General features: G+C 31.8%; 1 protein-coding gene across 2 annotated transcripts; it reads left to right on the forward strand.

The window, feature by feature from the left end:
- Window positions 1-317: 317 nt before the first annotated feature.
- LOC105839201 (pre-piRNA 3'-exonuclease trimmer) lies at window positions 318-9748 on the forward strand. 2 transcript variants are annotated; one of them, XM_012685345.3, is made up of 12 exons: window positions 318-563; window positions 658-892; window positions 1032-1316; window positions 1397-1601; window positions 1723-1821; window positions 1898-2014; window positions 2098-2203; window positions 2277-2370; window positions 2469-2555; window positions 3384-3472; window positions 5032-5130; window positions 9158-9748. In XM_012685345.3, coding segments are annotated over exons 1-12 (1545 nt in total). In that variant the 5' UTR covers window positions 318-435; the 3' UTR covers window positions 9159-9748. The 2 variants fall into 2 exon arrangements, with proteins under 2 accessions (XP_012540799.1, XP_012540798.1); XM_012685344.3 differs by lacking the exon at window positions 9158-9748 and adding an exon at window positions 6858-7192.
- Window positions 9749-11769: the final 2021 nt, after the last annotated feature.

Here is an 11769-nt window from a genome sequence, read left to right on the forward strand (position 1 = left end):
ACTAAAAACGACATTATTTAATATCATAAATAAACGATTATTTATTAACGATTCATAAACGATTACAAATTGTAGATATATTGCATTTAAATTTTAAATATTTCATATTTTAAATATTTTAAAATTTAAATGGATTTTTTTAAATATAGCAATAAAAATATGAACTACATAATATAAATACATAATATATAGCATTTTAGAATTATATTTAATCAATATTTTGTTCACATGCATATGCATTTTTTTACGCGTAAGTATATCATCGAGGTGAAATTTTGCAGATTAGTACACCATGAGAGAACGTGATGGCGATACTACTGCAAACAGCAAGACCTGCTGAGTGCTGGATAGCTGGACTTCGTACAGTGGAGTTTCGTTTAAGGTTAGGTTATCCAACACTTAAGATTATTTCGCACATGCGGAAAAAGTACCATTATGATCGAAGTTACGAATCAGAATTTTAACCAGGTGTATCCGCACTTGGAGGCAACGTTGAAAAAAGCGAGTTTCGTAGCGATCGATGGAGAATTCACAGGTATAGAAGGCATTGATAGGAAAAATAGGTTAGTTTGTGCTCTCCCAACAGTATGACGCTCCGGCAATCGAGCGGGCATTTCAACAAACAGATGAACAACAGTTAACGTTTCGCCGTTGCAGCTTGTTCGACGCCGTACACGAATGTTACGAGAACAACAGGAGCAATATTCAGCCGCATATAATAATTCAATTCGGTATCTCGGCATTTGAACGAGTTCACGATGAAAATACATACACCGCGGAGGTTTTCAATTTCTTTCTATTGCCTAGATCCATACCGTCAAAAAATAGACAATTTCTTTGGCAAATTTCATCGTTAGAGTTCCTGACTGTATACAACTTTGATTTCAACAAAGTATGTGCATTTTTTGTATAGCCATATTATAGATATTCCTTTCTTACGTTTTTTAACAAAGAATAATTTAAATTACGATTCTTAAATTATGTCTATATTTTATTCTGTAGGAATAAAAAAATTTATGAATAATTTTCAGCTTGCCTATGAAGGTATTTCCTATCTTGATCAAATCGATGAGGAAATTTTACGGCAACAGATACAGGAGAATATGTTGCTGGAAAATGTGGAGCAATCTATCTCTTACAAAGAGGAAGATGATTTTAAAGATACACTCACTCAAGTATTTCAATGGCTGAACAATGCTAGTGATAGAACAAACTCATTTAAAATTGAATCCCTTACTCCAACTTTGCAGTATTTTATGCACAAAGAGTTGAGAAAACGTTTTCCAAATATTTGGACTCTCTCAGGGGACAATATGGTACAATTATGCTGTTTTCTTCTTCTTTTTTTTTTAGAAAAGCCTACAAAAAGTTTTTAGCCTTGTAACTTTCTTTTTAGGTAACTGTGATTAAAGTGCCACCAGAGTCGAGAAAAATGTTAGAACAAGAAGAAGACTCTATATTAGAAAATGTATTGCTCGAGACATATATAGGTTTTTCAAAAGTATTTAAGCTTTTGGTTACTCTGAAGAAACCTATAATTGCGCATAATCCTTTTTTAGATTTTATGTTTATGCATCAACAATTTTATAAACCATTACCACGTATGTATAATTTTGTAATAATGCAGATTTATTTATTTTTTTTTAGTTCCATTGTTTTTATGATATATATGAGTAAGAAAATTAAATCGGCAATTAATTATGAATAATGTGTGTTTTACAGGAAGGTATGCTGATTTCAAAAATAATATACATCAATTGTTTCCAACAATTTATGACACAAAATTTTTAAGCTTTAAAGCAAAAGATATTCTTCCAGGAGGTAATTATTTAATCTTCAATCACTTTGCATAGTATATTATATAGAAACATATTAAACACATTCTTTTTCTTTTCAGAAAAGTGGAAACGTAATATTCTAAGTGACTTAGTCAATTATTTTACAGAGAATAATGGAAAACGTATAGTATTAGGCTCACCTATTGTTAAACTTACAAATTTAAACGAATCAGATGGTAGGTAGTTTTTTCTTATATTTCCTGACTTTGTACAATCTTACTATTAATTTTTTAGTTATAATATACATTAACGTTTATAGATATTGCCTCTTCTAAGAGATATCACACTGCAGGATGGGATGCTTACTTTGCTGGTTACATATTTATTAGAATAGCTCATTTATTCGCTTCAAATCGTTATGAAGAGTAAGTTGTATATTAATTAAAAATCAGTTTATTTTAGTTCTTAATAAATAAATAGTGTGTTTCTTGATTTTAGATGTTCAAAGCAATTTACACATTCAGAATTAATGAGTGCCATAAAAAGTTTTACAAACTGTGTAAATATAACACGCGGTAGTACTCTATATTTGGTAAGAAAAGCATTTATTTTAGTAATAAATATGTTATTTTACAAAAACAATAATCAAATACATACTATTTTTTTATAAAGAAAATATAAATTTCCTAGAGATTTGATGCGCGTGATCCTGAATCGAGTCGACCAAAATGGCTTTATGTGAAAGCACTATCGACGCAACCGATTAGTGCCTTACAGGTATTATATAAAATTATTGCACATAATATTTTAAATACAATTAAAACTTTACAATCTTAAGAAAATTCTTGTTTTTTTTTTTAAGTATTAAGTATCATTTTTATTGTCTTTTTTTAAGAAAATATTTAAAAGTTATAAACTTAAAATTTATTTTTTGATATTTGAACTTTACAAACAGGAAAGATTTTTGATAATTATTTATAAATCTTTATAGGTAGGTAAAAAAATACTCACTGTTTAATTTTTGCTGTAATTTAAAATGCATATAAGTATTATCTAAAGTAAAGAATTAAAAGAAATTCTAGAAACCTATACAAAATTTATATAACTTATATAAATATAGTTTTCGTCTGACCTACAATCAAATTAAAAACATTGATTTTTGCAAAAATGGCAAATTTTTAAAAAAAGATTAATTTTTTCGCTTTAAAAATATTTTTATTGAAAAAAATTGAAAAGTTGAAATATTTATTTCATTGTAGACAAGAGAAACATTAAATATCTTCTAAAAATTTTAAATCAAAGAAATTGAAAATAAATGAGTTATCGTGTAGCAACAGTTTTCGAAAGTGTTATTTTGCAAAAAAAACACGTTTAAAATTTTATAAATAGTTTATATATACATTAATAAAAACTTTTATAAATCTTTTAATTTACTGTCACTCTCAAAGTCTTAAACTATTAAAAAATGTGAAAAAATTATCGATTTTTTTTTTAAGTGTAAAAGTGAAAATACCTCGTTAAATACACGTTTTATATATTGCAATATACAAAATATCTATAAAGTGAATGATTTGTGATTTACATTGTTGTAAAATATTTGTCCAGATAGCTGAAAAAATGTCGAGATTTGGCATCGTTGACGTGAAGCAGTACACACCGCAGCGCGCATTAGTTGCAGTAGCAAGTCATGGAAGGTTAGTAATCTGAATTTTCTATTAAGATCTTGTTTTCTTATTTAAATTTTTTTGTATGTTCTACATATACGAATAACGAGGAACGTTATTACATACATTTTAAATATGTATGTATATTAAGTATATATGAGAAATAGGTCACAACTTTATACATATATTGAAAAAACATGCTATCAACTGTGACTGATTTCAATCTACAAAAATATGATACTCTGCGGTACGAAAAAAAAACGCAAAAAATTTTTTAATTTTTTTGATAGAAGCTGGAATTGTGTTATCTTTGATTTTATTCTTTCATATATGGAGTGAATATAAATATTAAATATGTGGTTATACAAAGGAGAGAGAGAAATTTATAATAGTAACTTCGGTGCAAGGTGGCGGAACTATTTTGGATACGCTTCAAGGGCAGTCGCATATACTCATCGATGCACCGTACAAAATATGATTTTAGTGCACTTTTCTTATCCATTTATAAAACAATTATATTGCATAAATTTGCACGTAGAAAAGAAACGTACGAGTTTTTGTGCAATATAATTGTTGTATACTTCATTTTTTTTATTTTAATATTTCTTAAGGAATAAGAATTTATTTTTATTTAGAAAAGTAAGTTATCAAAAGTTGACACATTCATCCACAGATTTTGCTAAAGTGATTGAGTCATTTATTTGATTGTTGTACAGTGTTATATCGAATTGATGTACCATTAAGGTAACTCTCAACACGCATTCGACCAGAAAGTTTATTTCTCCGGTCTGATTGTACGATCGATCGATCGACTGTGCGCGTTTGTCTAATTCAGATAGTCTGAAAACACAAACTGTCGAATATATCACTAATTCAGTGAATCTATTATAATCCGCTTGCTTTGTAAGATACATTGAGATCGCGCTAAGCGCTTTGCAATCGTTTAATCGCTGCAGGTGTTCGGATATCTTCGTTTTTTTCTCAATGAAGTAAAATATTTTATACGCTACATTCACTGACCTATTGTTATGGACTACGTTTGATAAATTGCGCGTTTATCACTCTTGAGTGTCGAAATTTTGTCTCCCTATCTTTAAAATGATTTGATAAGAAAACTTAAAATATGTATAAGTAACTCGCGCGTTTCGCCAAAGACAATCCAGAAGACACTTTTGTTGAAATTAAGAAGTAAATTATTGTGATATATGTCGACAGACGTACACTTTTTACGATGAAACTTTTTCGAATATTTATACAACTGATAATTGACTCAATGCTGTCATATTGTATGCGTAAGTTTTCTTCGTTATTGGCACCGTTCCCGTCTTTATGTCGCTTTTACCAACGAACTTTTGTGGATATATTTACAACGCTTATTAAAAGATCACCACTGTCTACACCATCGTGTATATTATTATTAACGGTCTATTATTACTCGTAATGTGCCACACGTGTGTAACTTTTGTCACGCAAAATTGACTTAACGCGTTATTACGTTTATCTCGTCGCACAGGAAGCAATTGAGATTGTTGGATGCGTTCTTGTTTGCGACCCAATGATCAAAAATGACTTTCTTAATTGTTTTACAGCGCACGAGATATATTGCAACACTTCAAGCAAAATAAAGAGTTGTATGTAGTCCCGTATAATCCAATACGGCATTCACGCTCGATTCAACTTATTTTATGGTACGTATAAGAATCGGTAGTTAATCAAAGCATTCCGTAATAGCATAGAATAATAATTTGGCATGAATTCCGTTCAACAAATCGTCTTTCGCGTAATGTCAAACACGTATGATACATGCATCAACCTGTTTAATTTATTTCCAGTAACTTGTGCATTTATTTTTATTTATTAATGATCTATAGCATTTATATCTGAAAGAGATTCAATGTCAGCATTCATTGCCCTCGCTAATTATATTTTTAACTTGCAAAGATAATTTAATTTATTTAATGAAATGCTTTTTCTACATTTATTCAACTATCTTTATATGTCAGAGAGAGAGAGAGAGAGAGGGGGGGGGGAAGAGAAGGGGAATTAAATTTATATTATAAAAATAGTTTCAGTTTTTCTTTTTCCATTGAGAGGAATTCTCACGATCTGATATCGATAATAGTCAAAATATGTTAAATAAGATAAAAATGCTTGGAAATCACTAGTTGGTTAGTTCAATATTCACTTTAGTAATTTAGAAATATAAGAAATATGATTTAGAAATATAAAAAATAATTCTATGATTTGAAATAAAACTCGGAGGCTTACTTAAGCAAAATGTTTAATAGCGTAAAAGAATACCGTATTGAAAAAAGTGTTAATAATAATTAAGCTTAGATACTAGTTGCTAAATTTTGATGAAAATTTCAATTAACTGTTTAATTAATATAACCAAATATTTAATAATATTAGTAACTTATTGGTTCATATTATTATGTTTGGTTACTGTTAATAGAATTACGTAATATTTAGCTATATTAGCTATAATTTCAATTAAATTAAATATTTAATTGAAATTATTTTACCACAAAGCCCGATTATTATTATTAAACTATTTCTTTCGGTGTAGTGAGAATCAAATATTGGCGATAAAATGCGATATTTCTGGGACATCTCTCTACGTCTCTACTTTCGAAGCACCGGTGTCGTAATTGCGCGACTTTGGTCAACGGTTGTGATGTGTTAAGCTCGATCTGATTCCTATTAATGGCGAAACGCCATTGAATGTCAAACAAGCATTGCATCAAACAAATTAATGGCTCCCAATTGGACCGCATTTGCAAAATCTCTCTAATTAGTGTCGCCATTGCCGTAGATGCAGACAGAAGAACTCGCGTTGCCAATTGTTGCGCACTAACGAACGATCGTTGCATTTACCTAAAGCTCGCGGGTGAAAGACTCGCGTTTATTCCCTGTCGTTCTCTCAGCTTATCCCGTTTTGTATGATCGATATATCAATTCGCGTTCGTCATTACTGCGTTCTGAGCTCAATGAAAATGTTATATTTAGGTCGCTAATCCGTCCCGTTTGCATTCGCACTCATATGTGCTATGTAATAAAATTCTTCGCTGAATTTATAGACTTGATGCTCTCGTCGATTTTTATGATTTTTTGTCGCAAATTGCTTGTACAGTAGTTAACTTTATATTTGCTAATAGCAATATGAGTTTTCTTCAATAAGACTTTTATCCAATAATTTTGTCGAATTTTATCTTATTAACGAAAGAATACATGATGACATTGAAATTAAATCCTTTGAAAGCAGCGTTTTGATTGCGGGATTATTTGTCTAAATTTAAATATTTAAATATTATAAACTTCGTTTTACACTTTAATTCTTTATATAGATTTTTATCGTTTTTTATAATCACATTATGCATGTTATAATATAATTATCTGATCTCTTTAATTACAGGAGCAGTATAGTTGTTTCTGGTGGAATCTTCGCGTGGGTACTGCATCAGAAGTTTCAGAAAAGTTCTTAAACAGACTGTAAATATCTTTAAAATATAGTTTCAAAGAATTCAAAATTTTATTTTTTAAATAAAGGACTGTTTATCAAATTTTTAAGTTAAGAAAAAATATTAATGATTTAAAATAGACGATGAAAATGAGATGCATTTTTTTCTGTAATAATAGAGGGCAAAATATTTTAGTTGCTCCAAGAATTCAAAGATTTATAAAGTTGTTGAGTTGAATAAAGATATGAAAGGCTTATAATTTTTAATAAAAATAAAATTCTTTGTAATATTATAATTTATATTAAAAATTATATTTAAAAAATATAATAAAAGTTAAAATATTCCAGCGATTTGCAATCAGGATCTCTAAGAATATTCTTTAAGAATGCAAAAATTCCAGATTAATGAACGAATTTATCGACAAAATTTAAATTGGCGGCTCTGAAACACTTTGTATGTAAAAAGCTATTTAAACTACACGTAAACAACAAAGTTGTTTGTCGTTCGACAAAATTAAGAGAGCGGAACACAAGAGTCCGAGATGTAGAAACGAATAAGCATTTTATGCTTCACCGCGATGCCTGTCGCCATTCTGTTTAAATTTAAGATTTAGCTAGGCAACAGATTCCTCGTGAGAGTTGTTATTATTATGGCTCGTAGCAAGAGCTCGAAAATTCTAAGGACGGATGGAGCTCAAAGCTCGTTTTTCGAATTGAGAAGGAAGTGCTCTCTGTTCACGCTTGGCAAAGAAACGTTCTCTTTCGATTTCTCTCTCTCTCTCTCTCTCTATCTGGAAAGAATTACCTCTATCATGATTACGAATCGTCGACTCTCATCATATCTATCTACATAGTTTTTTGATGCTTTTTCTTTTGTTCTGCCTAATTGTTCTGAATAATTAAAGATTTTTTCACTCTTGGTCTCTACGATACTTTTCTCAGCAAGCTGCAAAGATTTATCTGCAAAAGGAAATTAGATAAATTACTCATGAAATTATACCTTGATATTTGGCATAAATTTTTAAGAAGTAATACTTTTGTAATATTGCGAAATATACTTATCCTAGGGACAAGGTTTTCCTTTCAATTTTATACATTGAAAAAAAGAATTCGAAAGGTACGAACGGTTGAAACCCAGGCCTTTTCACTCTTTTAATTGTCAAATGACGCGCATATAAGCTTCTTCGTACTATACATAGTTGATCTCCAGTTTGTGCACAACGGCTATTTCCATTGCCGTCGGTGATGGTGCGACAGGTGTTAAGCTATACCCGGCGGCGCGATGTTGCATCGGCGACGAGGCGAAGATTTCAAAATCCACCGACGGAGTATTTTCAATCGTCTCTACGGTCGCCTGGGCGATATTCCTCCGTCCTGGGAACGGCACCGGACCGATAGGTGAAGGCGAACGGATAGGTGGGTTCGCAGAGCATATTTCTGGCAGTCACGAGATACGATTTTACGGGCGGCGAGCGAGCGGTAACGAGCTCGTCGCGGAATAGAGAGGAAAATGAGAGGAAGATAGAGTGAGGAAGAAGAGCCAGAGACGAAGACAAAGGATACGCGTAATATGCATGTGACGATGAAGAGGAACGGGGCAGGCAGGGTAGAGGAATGGCATTCGAAGAGGACAGACTCACTTTTGCTCAGACTCGACATTGCTTGCCGGGCGGCAGCCAATTCTCGGGGAAATTCCATTAATATCCGTGGCTTTGTCCCACTTTGAATTGATGAGTCGTTCTACATGTTATACATTAAGACAAATCGCTTTATGCCAAGTATTCCTGCTTCATCTCGTTCTTTTATTTCGCGCGCTCGTAGTTCTCGACAAATTTGATATTGGATTTTTCTCAGCGCTCCCTTCAATGTTTTTTTTTTCATTATTTGATATTAGTTTTATTGATTAAATGTAGTGGACCAAATTTCAAGTTTTAAAATATACTGCTTAAAATTACAATGCCAAATAAATTCATTATAATGAAACATAGAAGCCGAGATTTAAGTAATTTAAAAATTAATGAAAAAATTGACGATAATTTAATATCAAAGCAATCATTCGTTTTTTTTTAATAATATTTATTCAACATCTTTTGTTAGGAAAAACACGAGACATCTCGTGAAAGACGACGTCGAAGTTGATTAATGACGCATAAAATACGTAAAACAATTATGATAAAAATAAAACTAGTACATGGTACAAAAACACATTGTACATAGTATAATAATCTTATAATGATTATATGTTTGCATGATAGATGTTCTGGTATGTTGAAGAACTTCTTAGGAGAACACCAATGGGCTTCAACTTTATAGCAAACACTGGCGTGCATGTACGACGGCTGCCAAAGATGTTTACGTGTGTCGTGATCCAGTACCGTTTTTATAAGTTTGAGAAATGTCGTCCGCCCACGTTGACGTTATATTTTCTGTATTTGTACACGTTGATCGTTCGCCAGAATTGCATTTGCGTATGCGGAGATGCATATGAGATTGATATCTCAATGCGATTTTTTTCGACGCGTTAAGTCATCAAATTATAAAACGCAGTATGTTAAATAAACTTGTGGGACAGTAAGGGAGAGATATTAAATAATATAAGTGTATATTATCTAATTAATCTCACTAGAAATTAAACTGTTATGTAAGGTCTTACTCTCCTTCACGTATTTGTATCTCAAGGATTAAAGTATATTTAGTATTAAAATTTTGAAAAGGAGGATATTTACACAATTTTTATTACAAAAGAATTAACTGCAAATTTGTTTAAATGTATCTTTAAAATATGACAATAATGAATGTTTTGCAATAAAAATCTTGCGATATATAATCGTGATCCATTACAAAAAGAAGAAAAAAGCCCAAATTTTTTATCGAGTTTCCAAAAACGTTCCATCGTATAGGTAATCTTAATCTCCAGTCTTACTTCAGGATCAGATAAAATCACGAGAGATTGCAATCGCGAGTGTCAATCAATTTTGAGGCTTCCCAATTCGCACAGCTTGATTAACCCAATTCCGTAGCCCTGGGTGCGAGCCCACGCGGGCGACCTTTACCTCATCTACGCGATGCGAGAGCGAAGGGAGAGAGGGTGCCCATCTCTCGAGGAGTCCACCTGCCATCGGATACCAGCGCGACCAAGCTGACTGTCCGGCCGTACGCCCACACAAATTGCTGCCGCATTATTTCGAGTGCTTTGGCCTTGGGTAGCGGCCAGAGAAAACTTTTGCGGAGATATCGGCGGAACGCGCGCGATGATTCTTCCTCGAGAGCGCGATAAAGTGCGGACTACTTCGATCGGAAGATGCATCGTAGCGTAATCAGCGCGGCTCTCACTCATGAAATTTTTGTTTTTAATACGTACATAACAATATTAACAATAGATACCTTGCAATAAATATATTTAAATATAGTTTTGTATTTTTTGTAAGAATATACAAATAAAGGCATAATAATGTTTTTCAAACATATATATTAAACGGTTTATAAAATTAATAGAATTTTATTTTGAATTGTGCCAAGAATTATAAATTTAACAGTAAATTCTATAGATATATAAAATAAAAATGTAGAAAAGATGTCTTTATTTAACATTTAATCATATTAACTTATGTTAAATATGCAGATGTATCAATGTTTTTTCTTAGCACATGTTTATATACATATATTTACTTTCGTCGAAATTCATATATGGAATTAATCCATTTTTTATCTTGTTTAGTAGAAACGCATTTTTAAAAAATAAGCGATTAAATACAGTAAAGAAGAAAATGGTTACTACAATAACTAAATGTGACGTTAAATAAGCAAGTTAATTAAGATTAAATTATCATGGCGTGTGTAAGCAGTGCTGGGAAAAAAGTTGAAATAGAAAATAATATTACTATAATAATACTTATTTTAAATAGTATTTTTAATAATATAATAATATAATAATATAATAATACTTATTTTAAATAGTATTTTTAAAGATAATACATTTTTTAAATTAACAATTTTACTGAATCTATTTCAACATTACATGTTAATTAATTAAACGTTGATTGGTAAACGATACGATAAACCTTCTGCTTTACATTATTGCAAGTATCTTTAAAACATAAAAGAGAGATAGAAAGTAATTCTTTACAAGATTTCTCGGGATATGACAAGATATAATCGAAGCCGACGCGGCGTTTGTAATTTCTTTTATATGCAAGCCAGCCATTTGTATACTTGCTGCTGTGTTCACGTATTTTCGAAAGGGATATTACATAATCCGCGAAAATCCACCGCGACGTCTGCTAGATTACTGTCTATCTCCACCGTGATGTGTTTAGAAAACTAAACGGGCGCAACGCGGCGAGTATTCGAATTCTCCGCGTTGAACGGATGATGAAAAATCAGTTTAAAAGAAATGAGATTAATCCCGCGCGTGAGCGTTAAACCAGACACACACTGGGGATTCTCGTGGACAACGTCCCAACAATTTCTTGTTCCGAAGTTTTCTCTCTACGGACTATTTTGGTCCATAAGCTGAATCGCGGAAATAGCCTAGCCTAGCCCCTGGCCTAGAGCGTAGGCTTGACCGGCCGTAATAGCGGCTTTCTCAAGGATCCTCCGTCACATTCTCGTCGCGTAAATTGGAAAACGTAGCGGAAGATTATATTTTCTCCCGCGTCCGAACGGGATTAGTTATGCGTTTCTTTGCTGACAATCTCGTATCTACGGCATAGCGCGGACGTCCGACAATCGACGAACTCCCAAAGATCGCGTTGTTCACAGAAATAATCCTTGCGTCTGCCACGCGAGTTCGTAAAATTATAAATACATTTGTACATTCATCTTGTTCATCCCGTTTTCTTTTCCAAGTAGAAAGTATTCTTCCTAA

The sequence above is a fragment of the Monomorium pharaonis genome, chromosome 9, assembly GCF_013373865.1.
Source record: "Monomorium pharaonis isolate MP-MQ-018 chromosome 9, ASM1337386v2, whole genome shotgun sequence".
Taxonomy (NCBI): domain Eukaryota; kingdom Metazoa; phylum Arthropoda; class Insecta; order Hymenoptera; family Formicidae; genus Monomorium; species Monomorium pharaonis.

Coding starts and splice junctions, on each gene's coding strand:
- LOC105839201 (XM_012685344.3), top strand. CDS start 436: ATGATCGAAGTTACGAATCAGAATTTTAACCAGGTGTATCCGCACTTG. Junction 1,822..1,897: donor AAAAGATATTCTTCCAGGAG/GTAATTATTTAA, acceptor TTTTCTTTTCAG/AAAAGTGGAAACGTAATATT. Junction 5,131..6,857: donor TCGATTCAACTTATTTTATG/GTACGTATAAGA, acceptor CTTTAATTACAG/GAGCAGTATAGTTGTTTCTG.